Consider the following 20,572-nt stretch of genomic DNA (forward strand, 5'->3'; position numbering starts at 1 on the left):
CATAATGGAGTTTTCAAAAAAGAGTCATGATCCAATGCCCTTTTCCTAAATAGTCTAGAATTTCTCAATTTTTTCCATATTCTGAAAACATCTTTCCAAAATTTATTAGAACACTTAGATTCACATACAGATATGTAAGCATTCCCACAGCACTGTAACTTTTTAAAATCTATCATAGTCTTTAGGAGGATAACCCATTTGCCTGAAGACTTAAACATCCTACGTACCCAACCTAACTTAAGTGAATCTATGAAAGCCTGGACATCTATCATTTTCAAGCCTCCATTTAAGTAGTTTTGGATAACAATATCTTTCTTTATTTTATGAGGCCTATCATTCCAAAGGTAGTCAAATATTATGGAATTTTATTGCACTATGAATCTCTCAGGTGGGTTAGGCAGAGTAATAAAAAGATAATTTAGCTGAGAGATTAATAGGGATTTTATAATATTAATTTTACCAATAGGAGTCAAATTCCGCTTTTTCCAAGAGGATATTAGAGATTTAAGTTTTACTATTTTTTTGTCAAAGTTCATCCTTGGCATTTCAGCTAGGTCAACAGAAAAGTCTATTCCTAGAAATGTGAACCTGCTTTTACCCCACTGTAAGTCTAATTGTGGCAAAAAAGTTTCCTGACTATATTTTTTGCTTCCAAACCAAATAACATGTGTTTTATCTGTGTTAATATTGAGCCCCGATATCTTAGAAAAATTGTCTAGCTCATTAATAGATTCCTTTTAAGATTTTTCTGAACCATCAAGCAACAATCCAGTATCATCAGCATATTGTAAATTAAGAATATCTGTATTATCTACCTGTATACCTCTAATATCTTTGTTATTTCTTAATCTAGCAGCAAGAACTTCAGCACAGAGAATAAATATATATGCAGCGATCGGGTCGCCTTGTCTGCATCCACGTTTGATGTTGACAGCAGAAGAAATATTGCCACCTTGATTTACATAAGAAAAAACTTCACAATGCAAAGTTTTGACCCACTTTTTGATGTCAGTTCCAAAATTAAAAAAATTTAAGACCTTCTCAATAAAATTCCATGAAACAGAATCAAATGCTTTTTCAAAATCTATTGATAGTAGCATTCCAGGAATATTTTCTTCTTCAGCATACTGCATCACATCATATAGAGTTCTGATATTCTCACCTATATAGCGATCAGATAGAAAACCGGTTTGATCACAATTAATTAACTTGTTTAAATATTTTCTTATTCTTTGGGAGATAATTCCAGAAGCTATTTTATATGAAATGTTTAAAAGAGAAATAGGTCTCCAATTTTTTATAAAATGTCGAGGTTTGTTACCCTTAGGAATACAGGTTATTATGCCTTGTCTCTGTGTTACTGAAAGTTGACCAATAGAGAAACCATAGTTGATAGACCTAACAACAAAGTCCTTTAGATCTTTCCAAAAGCATTTAAAAAATTCAGCAGTATATCCATCTGAACCAGGGCTTTTATTGTTTTTCATATGTTTTAGAAATATACCTGCCTCATCTACTGTAATCATACCTTCTATACTATTGGCTTCATGTTCCTCTAATTTTGGAATATTACAACCATGTAGATAATTGTCCAGACTAACATGTTCGACTTCCTTAAATCTGTATAAATCCTCATAGAAATTGTGTACTTCATTTAAAATTTCTTTTTGGTCCGTTATAATATTATCATTTTTCTGTAGTTTTGGAATAATTTTTGAAGTAAAATTACGGTTCTCTAAACTGAAGAAGTATGCTGTTGGTTTTTCCCCTTCTTCTATCCATTTTGCCCTGGCCCTAACTATACTACCTTTGATCTTTTTTATCCGTATACTTTCTAACTCTTTTACTTTTGCTTCTAATTCCTCTCTATTGTGATCATAATTAGCTTCTAATGTTTCTATTTCTCTTATCAGTTCTTTTTCTCTAATGTTCTGCTGTTTTTTCCTGTATGAAGCATAAGATATAGTTTGCCCTCTGATTTCCATTAACAAAGTTTCTAAGAATAGCTGATCATCAATAATAAATTGAATTTCGCTATTGGAAATAGTTGGGGCAGCAGTTAAGTTATAAACCGGAAGAGAGTATTGCAATTTGACACTTTTTATAACATTTTCTACTAATTCCAAATATTCTTTTTCATACAGCAGAGAATTATTAAATTTCCAAAGACCCTTCCCTTTTTTAAAATCATTAAAATTTAGAGATATGTATGGAGCCGAATGATCTGTTCTGTAACCAGGTTCAATATTAGATTGTGATACTGATGAAACAAGATTATCAGAAATAAGAAAAAAATCTAGTCTTGCTTGCTCGGAAAACAACATGGTCGACAGGCGGCAATCTTGTATTTTGACAATTGTAGGTTTCTCCTACTATATTGTGTAATGTAATGTTAGTAAATTATTGAAAGAAGAGTGAAAAGAGGGAAAAGAAGAGAATAGATCAGTCTTTCATTTGACTGATAAGGATCATTCAATGGTGGACACCAAGATCCCTCTTTTAACATGTTCAAAGTTTCTCCGCGTCCTCCACTCCCACGAAGACAATACCAGGTCCTGATCAGTTTCTCCGAGTTGTATAAGTTCCAACTGTGACCTTCAAATTTTCTAGGATGTGGTTGGAGGTAGTCAGAACGTAGCTGAGTGTGATAGGGGTTTATAAGGCTCTAAATAAATGTTGAAAGTACAGAAAATAAGGCTTTCAATTAACAACAATGAAAACTAGATATAGGTACCCACTTAAGGATTACAGGTATATCATTATGTATTGGGAAAAGTCTCTCCCAAAGTTCTGTTACAGGTACATAAACATTATGTATATAAATTTGATAGGTAAGGCTACACAAAAATCACCCACTTAACTATTATAAGTATATATTTATTTTATTATTTTTTTTATCAAATCTACATCAAATTATTATGTTACAGGTATTTATTTATGTTATTAAGTCTATAGTAATCCACTTAACTGTTACAAGTATATATTCATGTTATTAAGTCTACATCAAATGATTATGTTACAGGTATGGTACGGGCTGTTTCCTACTGATGAATACTGGTACTGAGGTAAGTGACATCCTATATTTTATCATGAATGATGGGCTAGTATGTAAGTTGTCCTTCATCTGCCAATTGTATGTCTATTCATCTGCAAACAATCCTTTTTTGTCACCTGCAAAAATCAGACAACATACATGTACCACTATGTTAGTGGTGGTGCCTCCTTTTCTATGCGATAACTCTAGTTCCCTTTGACCAATTAAACTTACACTTCATGCAGATCTTCATTATCAAAAGTTCTCAGGCCTTAGGGACTAAGGACAAGGTCACATTACAAAAAACTATCCGTTTTTCACTGTTTTTTAGATCCATTGCTCAAAAAGTATAAGTCCAACCAATTTACTCATTTACGGAATATTGTCCAGAATTTATGGTCCAGGGACTCTGGAAATTAGGAATGCTAGGAATGTCATTGTTATTTTAACCAAACCTACAATATATAGTTGAATTGTAGTATTGACACCTTAGCGACCCATGCAGATTACATGAATTAAAAATTTTTTGCTGTATTTTTGTCCTTATTATATATTTATACTTTTTTTATTGATATATTTCCATTTTTTCTCGTATCATGAAATCATTTGTTGACTGAATTTATTGATGTTTGTAGGTGTGTGAGTCCAACCATGGCCTGTTAACTACGGTGGGCTATCAACTTGGCAAAGACAAACCTGTCATCTATGCTCTTGAGGTATATAAAACTGCTGCTATTTTGTTAATATTGCCAAATACTGTCAGTATGAACTTTTTTGTAGCTTTGTTCACAATTTCATTATATACATTGTATGTGTTTTGTATTAATAGCCTCACTTTCAACATTTACACAATGGATTTGCAGAACAGGCATGAATATATACATGAACTTATGGTTACAATTAAATTATACATGTATGTAGTTATATATTTTTCTGGTGTTTTTTTCTCAGACTACATGTCTGTATCTCTATATCTTACAGGGAGCTGTTGCCATTGGTGGTGCTTGTGTACGCTGGCTCAGGGACAACCTTGGAATCATCAAGACCTCAGCAGAGATAGGTAAGGGGGATTGTTGTTGTATCGCTATGGTTGACAAGTTAAGAGATATCAAAGAAGTCCAAGAAGATTGGTAAGGGAGACAACCCAGTCAAATGTAGTAAGATTGATAAGGGAGACAACCGACTCAAACAGTTAAACCAATAAGGGAGACAACCCAGTCAAAATGGAAGATTGATAAGGGAGAAGATTGATAAGGGAGACAACCCACTCAAACGGTTAAACCAATAAGGGAGATAACCCAGTCAAACAGTAAAACCATTAAGGGAGACAACCCAGTCAAACATGAAGACTGACAACCTTAGAGTTGTTGTAACTATGACTAACAGAGGTTTGACTTTGTGTGTTACAGAGGACTTAGCTGCTGGTGTTGACAGTGTGGGAGGGTGCTACTTTGTCCCAGCCTTTTCTGGTCTCTTCTGTCCCTACTGGCAGTCAGACGCGAGAGGGTGAGTAGTGATATTACTGTACTATTTCTGTCCCTACTGGCAGTCAGACGTGAGAGGGTGAGTAGTGATATTACTGGCAGTCAGAGGCGAGAGGGTGAGTAGTGATAGTACTGGCAGTGTGGGAGGGTGCTACTTTGTCCCAGCCTTTTCTGGTCTCTTCTGTCCCTACTGGCAGTCAGACGCGAGAGGGTGAGTAGTGATATTACCGTACTATTTCTGTCCCTACTGGCAGTCAGACACGAGAGGGTGAGTAGTGATATTACTGGAAGTCAGACGCGAGAGGGTGAGTAGTGATATTACTGGCAGTCAGACATGAGAGGGTGAGTAGTGATATTACTGGCAGTCAGACGCGAGAGGGTGAGTAGTGATATTACTGGCAGTCAGACGCGAGAGGGTGAGTAGTGATATTACCGTACTATTTCTGTCCCTACTGGCAGTCAGACATGAGAGGGTGAGTAGTGATATTACTGGCAGTCAGACGCGAGAGGGTGAGTAGTGATATTACTGTACTATTTCTGTCCCTACTGGCAGTCGGACACGAGAGGGTGAGTAGTGATATTACTGACAGTCAGACACGAGAGGGTGAGTAGTGATATTACTGGCAGTCAGACGCGAGAGGGTGAGTAGTGATATTACTGGCAGTCAGACGCGAGAGGGTGAGTAGTGATATTACTGGCAGTGTGGGAGGGTGCTACTTTGTCCCAGCCTTTTCTGGTCTCTTCTGTCCCTACTGGCAGTCAGACGCGAGAGGGTGAGTAGTGATATTACTGGCAGTCAGACGCGAGAGGGTGAGTAGTTATATTACTGTCGGTACGACGCGAGAGGGTGAGTAGTGATATTACCGTACTATTTCTGTCCCTACTGGCAGTCAGATGTGAGAGGGTGAGTAGTGATATTACTGGCAGTCAGACGCGAGAGGGTGAGTAGTGATATTACTGGCAGTCAGACACGAGAGGGTGAGTAGTGATATTACCGTACTATTTCTGTCCCTACTGGCAGTCAGACGCGAGAGGGTGAGTAGTGATATTACCGTACTATTTCTGTCCCTACTGGCAGTCAGACGCGAGAGGGTGAGTAGTGATATTACTGGCAGTCAGACGCGAGAGGGTGAGTAGTGATATTACTGGCAGTCAGACGCGAGAGGGTGAGTAGTGATATTACCGTACTATTTCTGTCCCTACTGGCAGTCAGACGCGAGAGGGTTAGTAGTGATATTACCGTACTATTTCTGCCCCTACTGGCAGTCAGACGCGAGAGGGTGAGTAGTGATATTACTGGCAGTCAGACGCGAGAGGGTTAGTAGTGATATTACTGGCAGTCAGACGCGAGAGGGTGAGTAGTGATATTACTGGCAGTCTGACGCGAGAGGGTGAGTAGTGATATTACTGGCAGTCAGACATGAGAGGGTGAGTAGTGATATTACTGGCAGTCAGACGCGAGAGGGTGAGTAGTGATATTACTGGCAGTCAGACATGAGAGGGTGAGTAGTGATATTACTGGCAGTCAGACGCGAGAGGGTGAGTAGTGATATTACTGGCAGTCAGACATGAGAGGGTGAGTAGTGATATTACTGGCAGTCAGACACGAGAGGGTGAGTAGTGATATTACTGGAAGTCAGACACGAGAGGGTGAGTAGTGATATTACCATTCTATTTCCATCCTTATCCAAAATTAAATCTTGTTTTATATGATGCCTACATTTTGCTTTTAATCTTGAAAAAAAAATTATATGCATGATATAAAAAATATAAGCCTGTAAAATCTACTGTTATGTTTTATACAGGGTCATATGCGGACTAACGCAGTTCACCACTAAATGTCATATCGCCAGGGCAGCTCTGGAGGCTGTATGCTTTCAAACAAGGGAGGTAAGTAACTGCACCTCTTTTGTGCCACTATGGGAGTTTGTTTGTTTTTGTTTAACGTCCTATTAACAGCCAGACTATTTTAAGGACGTGCCAGGTTTTGGAGGTGGAGGAAAGCCGGAGTACCCGGAGAAAAACCACTGGCCTACAGTCAGTACCTTGCAACTGCTCCACGTAGGTTTCGAACTCGCAACCAAGAGGTGGAGGGCTAGTGATAAAGTGTCGGGACACCTTAAACACTCGGCCACCACAGCCCCCCACTATGGGAGTCAGAATGAAAAATTTGCAAAGAGTTTCATAAGTCTTCTATGAAATAAAAACAAATGATTTGCTTTATCATGAAAATTGCATTTCTTGTTGTGGCATGAAATTTGATATGTTAATATCTTGACTGATTTTTGAATGGTAAACAGGAGGCTATCCTGGATTTTGACCGTTAATGTTAACTTTGTTTTCTATCTCATGCACAAATTTCTTGTGTAAGTTACCTTGATGTCTTGCTGTTTAGACTGAACAGATATACAAAATGGCTGACAGGTTGGTCAGAATGGTCTCTTGATCCATCCTACATTTCATTGATAGGATCTTTGTACCTACTATTGTGTTTTAAATTTTCAAACCTTCGATGGATAATATTAAAAAAGAAAGTAATGTTCAGTTTTGTCAATGGCACAGTATAATTTAGACCAGACACAGAAACTGATTTTAATGTCGTACAATAGTGGGCACCACTGTCACTGTCTGATATAGAATGTGTAAACGTCGTACAATAGTGGTCACCACTATCTGATATAGAATGTGTAAACGTCGTACAATAGTGGTCACCACTGTCACTGTCCGATATAGAATGTGTAAACGTCATACAATAGTGGACACCACTGTCACTCTCTCGTATTTATCTATTAATTTTCAGATTCTTGAGATAATGAATGAGGAGAGCGGTATTCCACTGATGTCACTACAAGTGGATGGAGGGATGACTGCCAACACTCTCTTAATGCAGATGCAGTCAGATCTCCTTGGTATCAATGTTGGTAAGTCAGTCATCCTCTTCTATAGCCCAAGTCATCCGCCTCTATAGCCCAAATCATCCTCTTCTATAGCCCAAGTCATCCTCCTCTATAGCCCAAGTCATCCTCCTCTATAGCCCAAGTCATCTTCTTCTATAGCCCAAAGTCATCCGCCTCTATAGCCCAAGTCATCCTCTTCTATAGCCCAAGTCATCTTCTTCTATAGCCCAAGTCATCCTCTTCTATAGCCCAAGTCATCCTCCTCTATAGCCCAAATCATCCTCCTCTATAGCCCAAGTCATCCTCCTCTATAGCCCAAGTCATCCTCTTCTATAGCCCCAAGTCATCCTCCTCTATAGCCCAAGTCATCCTCCTCTATAGCCCAAATCATCCTCCTCTATAGCCCAAGTCATCCTCCTATATAGCCCAAGTCATCCTCTTCTATAAGCCCAAGTCATCCTCCTCTATAGCCCAAGTCATCCTCTTCTATAAGCCCAAGTCATCCTCTTCTATAGTCCAAGTCATCCTCCTCTATAGCCCAAAGTCACTCGCCTCTATAGCCCAAGTCATCCTCTTCTATAGTCCAAGTCATCCTCCTCTATAGCCCAAATCATCCTCCTCTATAGCCCAAATCATCCTCCTCTATAGCCCAAAGTCATCCTCCTCTATAGCCCAAATCATCCTCCTCTATAGCCCAAGTCATCCTCTTCTATAAGCCCAAGTCATCCTCTTCTATAGTCCAAGTCATCCTCTTCTATAGTCCAAGTCATCCTCCTCTATAGCCCAAATCATCCTCCTCTATAGCCCAAGTCATCCTCTTCTATAAGCCCAAGTCATCCTCTTCTATAGTCCAAGTCATCCTCCTCTATAGCCCAAAGTCACCCGCCTCTATAGCCCAAGTCATCCTCTTCTATAGTCCAAGTCATCCTCCTCTATAGCCCAAATCATCCTCCTCTATAGCCCAAATCATCCTCCTCTATAGCCCAAAGTCATCCTCCTCTATAGCCCAAATCATCCTCCTCTATAGCCCAAGTCATCCTCTTCTATAAGCCCAAGTCATCCTCTTCTATAGTCCAAGTCATCCTCTTCTATAGTCCAAGTCATCCTCCTCTATAGCCCAAATCATCCTCTTCTATAGCCCAAGTCATCCTCTTCTATAGCCCAAGTCATCCTCTTCTATAGCCCAAGTCATCCTCCTCTATAGCCCAAGTCATCCTCTTCTATAGCCCAAGTCATCCTCTTCTATAGCCCAAGTCATCCTCTTCTATAGCCCAAGTCATCCTCCTCTATAGCCCAAGTCATCCTCCTCTATAGCCCAAGTCATCCTCTTCTATAGCCCAAGTCATCCTCCTCTATAGCCCAAGTCATCCTCCTCTATAGCCCAAGTCATCCTCCTCTATAGCCCAAGTCATCCTCTATAGCCCAAGTCATCCTCGTCTTCACCCTCCTTTTTAGCTAAATCCTCCTCCTCTGCAGCCCAAGTCATTTCCATTTTCACCCTCCTCTATAGCCCAAGTCTACATTGTGTAGACAAATGATTATTAGATGTATTTTTATCATATAAGACTACACATCCCTGTTATCTCGACTCATCGATGATGTGATCTGGACTCATTGATCACATAATCTACTTGACCGGGAATTTGTTTGGACACATCATTTTCATTTCTCATTAGATTGTTAATAGCCAAACATCTACGTCAGAAACAATATTTCCTATGTGTATGACATTTCTTTGCTTTAATGCTATGATTCAGTGCCCCTAGACATGTGTGATTTAGCTTACAGAGGTTGCATGCCCTGTCCAATGTAAAAGGCAATTATTTTAGATTATGACCAAAGTACAGATCTGGAAAATATTTGTTGTTTTCTGTAGGACAGGTTTAGATATTATTACATCTGCAACACAATAGAAATAGCAATAATCAATCAACTGTAATATATAATCTTCTGCCAATACACATACCTGTGATAGAGTAGGTTGGGAGCCTTACTATTACCCCCCCCCCCCCCCCCCCCCCCTCCCCCCCATCCATAAACTTTGTGCACAAGATTATTGAAAATATTCACATTACAAATAATAATGCCATTGGATGTCTGTTTTGAGTGAACACAGCTAGATTCTGGAATCAGTAAATGTCAACTACCAGTATTCATAGTTAAACAACAGAAACAATGATAAATGTTCGAGAACTTCTCAAGTGAGTCTAGACCGGGGGTACTGAATCCGAGATTTAGATACTCAGATATAACTAAGGGAGTTAAGTCTGTCTATAGTAATTTGACAATAAGTTGTGTTACAGTTATATTTGACTACATAAATGTGTTTGTGCAGTGCGACCCTCCATGCCAGAGACAACAGCGCTGGGTGCTGCCATGGCAGCAGGTTATGCCGAGGGTGTGTGGGATATTGAGAACAGTGCCAAAGCTACCATCACCACGGATACCTTCACCCCGGCCATCAGAGCTAAAGGTTTGTTGTCTGATAGGTTATATCTCACTTGGTAAAGGAGCTGTGTAACGGTTTCAAATTCACACCAAGGTAACTGATCAGAATGAAGATGGTGGTCTATTAAAATCATCCTTGTCCAGTGTCCGTCCATAAACAATCCTTGTTATCATTTACTTGAGTAGCACTGGAAGAATATTTCTCAAACATCGTGTAGGTTCTCCTTGATCCCTCGTGCGGATTCAGTTTTGAGTCTGATCTGGATAACATAACAGCCAACAGGCAGCCATCTTGAATTTGGACAGTTGAAGATTATTATTGCTGTTTCTAGATATATGGATGTTTCTCAAACTTCTGATATAGGCTCCCTTTGTTCCTTAAAAGTTGTCCATTCAGTTTTTAGTCTGATCAGGAAAAAAACATGGTCAACAGGCAGCCATCATGGATTTTGTCAGTTAAAGTTTGTTATCCCTTTTTTTCTGAGAAAATTCTCTTTCTTAGATTTCATATGAAGGTTTTCCTTGTTATAGAATTATTATGTGAAAAAGAGGACAGAATAAAAAGGAGAGAAAATATCCATCTTACATCGATCCGACAATATAAAGACAATTCAGTAGAGGGTGCCATGGTCACTCTTGGATTTCTTGTTTTTCATATTAAGTAACAGTAACTTTCTAAATTGAACTTGATCATCAGAGCTAAATGTCTGTCAGGGTTAAGCTCATACATCTTCCTGAAGTTCAAGTAAGATTTTGGTGTGGTGCAATATCTGTCGTCCAAACCCTGTCAGCTTCTTCATTTAAAAATGGCTACCATGTTTGTTATAAAGATTAATGTCCTTGACCTTCTTTCAAAAGTATTCAAGGTCAAAGCTGTTAAAATTTTAAGTAATTTCTTGCCTATAACCAAGGTTAATGATTATCCTGGGATGAAAGGCTGACAAGTATGTTCAACAGAACAACCTTGACTTACTTTCAAGGTTAAAGTGGTCCAATGTGTTAGATATATAAAAACCTTCTCAGTAATTATATGACCTAGGTTTTGTTTCTCAATTTCAATTCACCATACATTTTATATGCTGCAGAAGGGGAGAGCCTTTTCTCTTTGATTACTGTTTCATAAATCATTCATCGATCAGTACATTTTATCACCAGCTTTCACCGAAACGGGATATATTGGGTTTATCTGTCCATTTGTCACGCTTCGTTTGAGTCCTATAAATGCAACAAATGTTAAAAAATTTTCTTCAGACTTGGTAACAAGGATTAAAGCCTTAATTAAGGACTCCGCAAAGTTTGAATGTTACTTTTGCCAGACTTTATTTGACAAAGTGATGGCCCCTTCATTAACTAAAAATGCTGTTTTCTGCTGTTTCTGTGAAATGACTGGAGCAGTTGTTTACAGATTTTCTTCAACTTGATAACACGATTAAATGCCAAAATGTAAGTGCTTGGCAAAGTTTGATTGCCTCTATTGCCATACATTATTTGACAGAGTTATGTCCCCTTGATGAAATAAAAAAAATATTTTCTGCTGTTTCCATGCAATAACCCATTCAAATATTATAATATTATCTGATTATTATCAAACTAACAGAATTATTGTCCCTTCATTTTGAAAACATTGTTATTTGCCACTAAATAAATCTCTGAAATATTTTCCAAAAGTTTTCAATGTTCTCAAAGTTCTCAGCCATATCATATATGTGTTCATTAAAACATCTAACTTCTGTATAAGGCTTTACTTTTTTCTTCAAGTTTCAAGCAATACATTATGGCTAAACAGAATCTATCATTCTGTCGAGCTATAATTTTAATGACATGTTTACTCCTAACATCAAAAATGTTTACCAGCAACATATTGGGAAAGCCGGGGGTGTAGATTTTATGAATTTGCTTGCTCCAGATTAGATAAACATACTTTTTTTTATAATATCTTGTATGGCATTCTCTTTAGAGACCAATATTTTAGGAGTTTTATGATTTTACACAGATCGTGATGGGCGTTTCACAAGATGGAAGCTGGCTGTTGAGAGATCTATGCATTGGGAGGTTCCCACGCCTATTCAGGGTAAGTTTTCTCACAAAGACAATTCTTTGAATGAATATGGGTCAAATATTGAGATCAAGTGGCCAATATATCTATTGTAAAAACTCTTTAATGTACAGCAAGGATGATTCTGGCTATAAATAACTGAAGTTATATCATTGTTTGTTAGTGAAAACAATTTTCATAGTTTTGTTCTTTCTGTCCCAACACCAAGAATTAATTTTTGCAAATAATCTCTGTAAAGTTTAATTAACCATTTTGTTTAATTTGAAAATGTGTCCCTAACAGAAAGGAAGTCACCATGGTTTGATAAACCTGCATGTTTTAGTAAACTTGTATCAGAACACAATAATTTAAGGAGGTTATGTCCATTTTTGTGATATAAAACCACACCAGTAAAGAACAAACAGTATTAGTAAAGATTGAACAATAATAGTAAAGATTGAACAATAACAGTAAAGATTGAACAATATTTAGTAAAGATTGAGCAGTATTTATAAAGATTGAACAGTATTAGTAAAGATTGAGCAGTATAGAAAAGATTGAATAATAATAGTAAAGACTGAACAGTATTAATTTAGTAAAGATTGAACAACAAAAGTAAAGATTGAACAAAAAAAGTAAAGACTGAACAACAAAAGTAAAGATTGAACAACAAAAGTAAAGATTGAACAATAAAAGTAAAAATTGAGCAGTATTTATAAAGATTGAACAGTATTAGTAAAGATTGAACAATAAAACTAAAAATTGAACAATAATAATAAAGATTGAACAACAAAAGTAAAGATTGAACAACAAAAGTAAAAATTGAACAATAAAACTAAAAATTGAACAATAAAACTTAAAATTGAACAATAAAACTAAAAATTGAACAATAAAACTTAAAATTGAACAATAAAACTAAAAATTGAACAATAATAATAAAGATTGAAAATAAAGATTGAGCAGTATTTATAAAGATTGAGCAGTATTAGTAAAGATTGAGCAGTATAGAAAAGATTGAACAATATTAGTAAACATTGAACAATAATAGTAAAGATTGAACAATAAAAGTAAAGATTGAACAATAATAATAAAGATTGAAAATAAAGATTGAGCAGTATTAGTAAAGATTGAGCAGTATTAGTAAAGATTGAACAATGATAGTATAGATTGAATAGTGTACTCAGTTTGTTGACTTGATATACTGATTGGAATATGACGTTAACTACTGATATATTTCTATATATATAATATGGTGATATATTTCTTGATGAAGGTGCATGTTTTTCAGATTTCCAGTTATTATTATTAAGTTATAGTATGATACAGTATGATATACATGTATGTAATATCTGTTTTTTTCCCTATGGAAGAATAGGCCCTATTCCCAATCTGTACAGGAGTCTCGCGGGCGGACTGTTTCTGTGGACCAGCTGTGCCTTGTTACTAGCAGCAGAACTTTTACACAAGAGGTAACATTTAGCCAGGTTGTAGGTACGCTATACTCCAATTTTTATATACTGATGTTTTTAATGTTTTTTATCGATGTATGAGATATATTTTTATGATGTTGAGATCTTCCGAACCCTTATATCATAGAATGAATTAGACATATCAGTCCAAAGTTTGCTCATTCTAGTCGTAATTTGTGATTTTGAATTAACTGATAAAATGCTTTAAGTATGTGACATTGTTATATCAGTGCTGCTTGTCTGTTACTCTGTGCGATGTAAGTCACAGACAAACCTTAATCTGTGTTATAGTGGTGTAAGTCACAGACAAACCTTGATCTGTGTTATAGTGGAGATTAGGTAGCCAGATTTGCTTTTATTTTTTATTATAATTAGTAGGTATATTCATTTTGAATGAAGTTCTACTGAAAGTCCTCGGATAATGAACAAACATCCAGTTTAACAAATCCCAAGAGTATTCACATCAAATGACAAATCCCAAAGGGATTCACGATAAATGAATTAATATTCTTTACTAATTTGCCTTTTTTCTTCCTGTTAATGATTTTTTTAAAAAAATTTCTTGCAAATATCAGTCATGATGATAAGCTATGAAGAAAATCATTAAAATACATTTCTAGGGTGGTGAAATAAGTCGAAGCAATTCGTTACATGCTACTTACCTGAATCTCGGGTGAAATGCTTATGCATATAGATGATCTCTATTTAGAATTTCTGGTCTTAGAAGTCAAGTGCTTTGTAGAATTATTTTTGTTCTGTAAAATACTGACAATTCTTAGTTATGTCATAAAACCGGGTTATGTGGGGTTTGAAAACTTGAACACAAAGTTTTTCAATTTCCTATCTAATATAAAGTTTTTATTTCAATGTATTTTACATTCTGTTGCTTGTTAGTGTCTGATCTCGTCATGAAATATTTCAAATTTATGACATAACTTATAATTTTAATAGTCAAAATTACAAGATGTGATTGTGATGTTGTTTTTTTTAATTGTTTTAACCCCTCAGTGAGAGTTAAGATAAGAGACAACCACCATTATTACCAGATGGTAGGCTGTTCAACTCGCCCTTCGTCTGTGGTCCATCATCCTTTAATCATTGTTACCGCCTTTTCTCAGAAATACCAAATGATTCTTTCTCATATTTCATATGTAGGTTCCCTTTGGTCCTCAGAGTTGTGCATGTTGAATTGTGAGGCTGTTTCGGAAAACAAAATAAGCGACGGGTGCCTGTTTTGAATTTTGACATTTGAAGTTTGTTATAGAAAGTACTAAGTAAATCTTTTTTTTTTTCAAAGTTAAATTTTGAAACTGATCAAAAAACATCAGATCTGACAGGCCTCCATCTATGATTTTGACAGATGAAGTTTGAAATCACCATTTCTGAGACATCAAGTATGTTTGATTTCAAGACCAAAGTACAGTTATGTTTTGTCAATGTGATACACGTATATTTTTATTTGATTATTTCAAGAGGTGAATATGATGAAAAGAGGAAATATGAGAAAACATCTTAGATTCAATCTTACTAAGAACCAATACAGATATTTCAATGGTGGGTGCCAAGATCCTTTTAGGGTCTCTTGTCAATATCATAAAATAAAACAGCTGTTTCCTAACTTGTTACATAATGAAGATTTATTATATAAAATTGATTATCATAATGTAAGTTTGCTGAATCTCCCGTCATCAAATGATATCTGTTATGTGATCAACACAATCCGTTATTGTCGCTGTGATAACGTTAGTGTTTACTTTATGTCTGTGGTTCTTCAATCCCAAAAATATTCTTCTTGTTGACCCTGATATTCAAGATGGCTGACATCTGCCATTTTGGATGGTGACATGTGGAATTTGCTCTTTCTCATAATTACAGTACAGTGATGTGATTTTTACATCAAAAGAGTATATATACTTCAATGAGCTATTCGAAATAATTACAATGTTATAATCAGCCTTGAGCATTTATCTGGGTAAGATACATGTAGATAAAGTAGGATGTAATTTGTGTGAGGCAGAACTGACCTTTGACGGTTTACTTTGTACTGTCACTGTAACTTAAATGATCATAAATCTATTTTTAGTAATACACATGCCACTAACTCTATATATATAATGTTATAATGTTAGGAACAAATTTACTTTTGGTTATATACTTGTTTATATAAGAATAAATTTTCTGTTTGAGATTTATAGAAATGTTAGTTTTTGAAGAGATTATGAATTTGAATTTAGGCGAGAATGTCGCTGACTTGTTATTAAATACTCTCTCAGAAGGAGGTGTGATGATCGTTAAGTTGGTAATGTGGATCTCCTGATCTGAGCTGTAGTGTTATGTTTAACTTTGTTAAGGGGAGATTATGTAAAGGGGAGATTACTCTGATCAGTGTTCCCCCCCCTGATCTGAGCTGTAGTGTTATGTTTAACTTTGTTAAGGGGAGATTATGTAAAGGGGAGATTACTCTGATCAGTGTTCCCCCCCTGATCTGAGCTGTAGTGTTATGTTTAACTTTGTTAAGGGGAGATTATGTAAAGGGGAGATTACTCTGATCAGTGTTCCCCCCCTGATCTGAGCTGTAGTTTTATGTTTAACTTTGTAAAGGGGAGATTACTCTGATCAGTGTTCCCCCCTGATCTGAGCTGTAGTTTTATGTTTAACTTTGTTAAGGGGAGATTATGTAAAGGGGAGATTACTCTGATCAGTGTTCCCCCCTGATCTGAGCTGTAGTTTTATGTTTAACTTTGTTAAGGGGAGATTATGTAAAGGGGAGATTACTCTGATCAGTGTTCCGTTACCATTCTGTGTTTGGACATGAGGTGTGCTTTACCATGTATATTGTAGAGATTTTGTTGACTTTAATTTTATAACTTTAGCCTTTCTTGTTAAGTCATGCTCAGTAGTAAACATAGTAGTTATGGATCAAATTCTGGCACACTAAAGAAAAATATAATATGTATTGAGCTACTCAATACACATTACAGAATGTTATTTGAATATTGAAGATATGTGTTGAAATATGCCACTAATGGCATAGTGAGATAAAATGTATATGTATTTGGAAAAAGGATTTTCAAAGACAGATTGTCAGCCATCCAACCAAGTGAGAAATTTAAAGCTATCTTAAATGTAGTTCAGCAGTTTTTTTTCGCCGTCATAATCAATAATAAAATGTTTACCTGGAGATTATAGTAATATTTTATATAATAATATTAAAGTTTATAACACTGCTATAATTTATAATTTTGTGACCGATGTTTTCTTACCCCATATAATAATAGTTTTTCTATTAATTATTATCATTATTTAAAAATAACAATGCATTATAAATATATGTGTAAAACCGCTTTATAAAATGATTGAATATTGAGATTAATGTTTAAGAGATTATAACAACGAATATGTAAAACAACAATGCATACATATCTGTGATTGTGATACAATGTAATCTGAATGTTTCTGTAAACTCGATCAAATGATTGATTACAACTTATTTTATCATTTCCCAATATTTTGCTTTGTTCATAACTATGCATTCCACGTGATCAACCTTGATTATTTTCACAGCTGTTCTGGTGTCTACCTAATAGATAATAATATGATCATATTGGTGACATTTTTGTATACCAATTAAAAAAAAGAACATATATGTAGCTGACTAAAAGTTTATTTGAATGACGAAAAAAATAATTTGAAAAGGTGTGATGTTTGGAATTATTTGGAAATATATGACAATTATGGATGAGAATTGTATGTAATCTTTCTTGCTTACATGGAAGAAATCTCGTGTTCACTTATTAAGTTTCACACTTAAGAGATTTTATAATAGTACGCTTTTATATATTTCATTCCTCTTGTGTCATTGCTTTTAGTTCATTTATTATGGGAAATAAAAATGTAAATCACATATATCTTCTGTGTGTTATTTCAATGTCTAGTTCTACAATAATATAATCAAGTAATGTTCCTAAAAACTTTATATGAAAAAATTGCAAGGATTGAAGTACACTAAAAGGTGGTAGAGTTTCGGAGTTGAGATTTTGGCAACAAGGGGCTGCGGTGGCTGAGTGCTTAAAGTGTTCCGACACTTTATCACTAGCCCTCCACCTCTGGGTTGCGAGTTCAAAACCTACGTGGGGCAGTTGCATGGTACTGACCATAGGCCGGTGGTTTTTCTGCGTGTACTCCGGCTTTCCTCCACCTCCAAAACGTGGCACCCCCTTAAATGACCATGGTTGTTAATAGGACGTTAAACAAAATGAAACCAAAACAAACCAAATCCTATTTTGGCAACAACAGTTCCCTGTTAGGATTAACAGAGTATTCTTCACTTGCTTGACTTGCTTTTCACTTGCATGACTGGCTTTTCTCTTGGTTGACTGGCTTTTCACTTGCTTGACTAGCTTTCATGGGTAGACATGATATAGACAAAAGGCAGGAGTGAATAACTGTAAGTTTTTATTAAATATATAGAGGATATTGAATGGTTTCCCGTTTAATATAACATATATTTCACGAGTATGACAGAATATCGATATTTTCACGAGTGACAGATATCGAAATATTCTGTCAAATAATTCTGTGAAATATATGTTATATTTAACGGGACACCATTCAAATTTCTCTTTATTGCATATCATAAACTTATATTTACATTCCTAATGTGGTTTGCTGATATGAACATACCAAGTGAAAACAACAAAGATATGACCATGAATACACTATGAAAACCGTATGAAAACATTGTCTCTCGTGCTGATTTTCCACACATAACATCAGAAAAATATCAATACGTTTGAAAAATAGTCCTCGTTTCATTTCCGTAAATTATGTTTTCTTTGTAATATATTTACATAAATTAAAGCTAATTTAACACAAATTATTGTATTCGATGTTATTTCATGGCTCTGTTTTAAATAACAAGCAAAAAATAAATAAATAAACTACTGCAAGCTGCGGAGCGGAAGGACACGGTAAACGATGGTGCATAGGCGGGATCTCCCGGCTGTTCTAATAATTTGGCGTTTCAATGAGCTTGTTGCGAATCCCTAGTATATAGGTCTCTGGTCGTATACATGACAAATTTTTCTTTTTAATAAAATTTCTCGTTTTCTCGATATAAATTTTTTAAATCAAGGTTATGTAAATATATGAATTGAATAGATTTTTTTAATTTTCATTGCGGCTATGAATACCAGTAGCTAGCTACATATCCTCCGAGGCGCGCTACCGCGCGCCACGGGATATGTAGCTTGCTACTGGTATTCATAGCCGCAATGAAAATTAAAAAAATCTATTCAATCCATATATTAACAGTGTCAAAAAGTGCGGGAATCGGTAATGACGTCATCTCTTTGTGACGTTACTCTAAATTGCGTTGATCTGTCCTTTCAAGATGGCGCCCATCTTGAAAGGACTGATCAATGCAATTTAAGTGTTTCTGCTGTTATCGGAGAATTTTGTCAAAAACTAGTCTGAAAATTTCAGAAATACTGTACATCAAAGTAACTCTGTATTACTCTGTATTACATTACAGTGTAATACAGAGTAGTGTACTATATTTTTCTAGTGGAGATTGATGCAAGGCAAACAGGTAGCTTAGTAGCAACAGATAAAGACAAATTTCTCATTCCCATTAAATCTCGTAACCATAATGGAAAATGCTATCCTCATTCACCCCTATCTATTTCGCTGAAAATCTTTCTTCTTGCATCCGTCTGTGGAACCTACTATTATTTATAGTTCCACAGACGGATGCAAGAAGAAAGATTTTCAGCGAAATAGATAGCGGTGAATGAGGATAGCATTTTCCATTATGGTTACGAGATTTAATGGGAATGAGAAATTTGTCTTTTATCTGTTGCTACTAAGCTACCTGTTTGCCTTGCATCAATCTCCACTAGATAGCTCTATATTCTTTAATGTAAAAATGTTAAATGGATTATTTTATTGCATTTTTGCCAGTGAAATATAGAAAATTATCAAACTAATAAAACTTATATAAAACACTACTCTGTATTACACTACTCTGTATTACACTACTCTGTATTAAACTGTAATATATTACAGTGTAATACAGAGTAGTGTACTACATTACAGTGTAATACAGAGTAGTGTAATATATTACAGTGTAATACAGAGTAGTGTAATATATTACAGTGTAATACAGAGTAGTGTACTACATTACAGTGTAATACAGAGTAGTCTAATATATCACAGTGTAATACAGAGTAGTGTACTACATTACAGTGTAATACAGAGTAGTGTAATACAGAGTAGTGTAATACAGAGTAGTGTAATATATTACAGTGTAATACAGAGTAGTGTAATACATTACAGTGTAATACAGAGTAGTGTAATACATTACAGTGTAATACAGAGTAGTGTAATACATTACAGAGTAGTGTGCTATATTACAGTGTAATACAGAGTAGTGTAATACATTACAGTGTAATACAGAGTAGTGTAATACATTACAGTGTAATACATTACAGTGTAATACATTACAGTGTAATACAGAGTAGTGTAATACATTACAGTGTAATACAGATTAGTGTAATACAGAGTAGTGTAATACATTACAGTGTAATACAGAGTAGTGTAATACATTACAGTTTAATACAGAGTAGTGTAATACATTACAGTGTAATACATTACAGTGTAATACAGAGTAGTGTAATATATTACAGTGTAATACAGAGTAGTGTAATACAGAGTAGTGTGATATATTACAGTGTAATACAGAGTAGTGTAATACATTACAATACACTACTCTGTATTACACTGTAATGTATTACACTACTCTATTACAATGTAATACATTACAGTGTAATACAGAGTAGTGTAATACATTACAGTGTAATACAGAGTAGTGTGATATATTACAGTGTAATACAGAGTAGTGTAATACATTACAATACACTACTCTGTATTACACTGTAATGTATTACACTACTCTATTACAATGTAATACATTACAGTGTAATACAGAGTAGTGTAATACATTACAGTGTAATACAGAGTAGTGTAATACATTACAGTGTAATACAGAGAAGTGTAATATATTAGTGTAATACAGAGTAGTGTAATACAGAACAGTGTAATACAGGGTAGTGTACTATATTACAGTGTAATACAGAGAAGTGTAAACAAAAACAAATCTCTTTAAATTGATTCAGTTGTTTATTTCATTACTCTATAACAAAACC

At 35.3% G+C, this 20,572-nt stretch overlaps 1 protein-coding gene across 2 annotated transcripts in view; it reads left to right on the forward strand.

The window, feature by feature from the left end:
* The window catches only part of LOC117340880 (glycerol kinase-like), a 43,621-nt gene extending 26,348 nt beyond the window's left edge, over positions 1-17,273 (forward strand). The window contains exons 10-18 of one of the 2 annotated variants that reach the window (XM_033902657.1): positions 3,023-3,065; positions 3,670-3,750; positions 4,016-4,094; positions 4,444-4,540; positions 6,324-6,408; positions 7,319-7,439; positions 9,751-9,888; positions 11,857-11,934; positions 13,274-17,273. In XM_033902657.1, the coding sequence (XP_033758548.1) occupies positions 3,023-3,065; positions 3,670-3,750; positions 4,016-4,094; positions 4,444-4,540; positions 6,324-6,408; positions 7,319-7,439; positions 9,751-9,888; positions 11,857-11,934; positions 13,274-13,371 (820 nt within the window). In that variant the 3' untranslated portion in view covers positions 13,372-17,273. Of the gene's footprint in view, positions 1-3,022; positions 3,066-3,669; positions 3,751-4,015; positions 4,095-4,443; positions 4,541-6,323; positions 6,409-7,318; positions 7,440-9,750; positions 9,889-11,856; positions 11,935-13,268 lie in introns of both variants that reach the window. The other variant, XM_033902658.1, reaches the window with a different exon arrangement.
* Positions 17,274-20,572: the final 3,299 nt, after the last annotated feature.

The sequence above is a fragment of the Pecten maximus genome, chromosome 13 (assembly GCF_902652985.1).
Source record: "Pecten maximus chromosome 13, xPecMax1.1, whole genome shotgun sequence".
Lineage (NCBI taxonomy): Eukaryota > Metazoa > Mollusca > Bivalvia > Pectinida > Pectinidae > Pecten > Pecten maximus.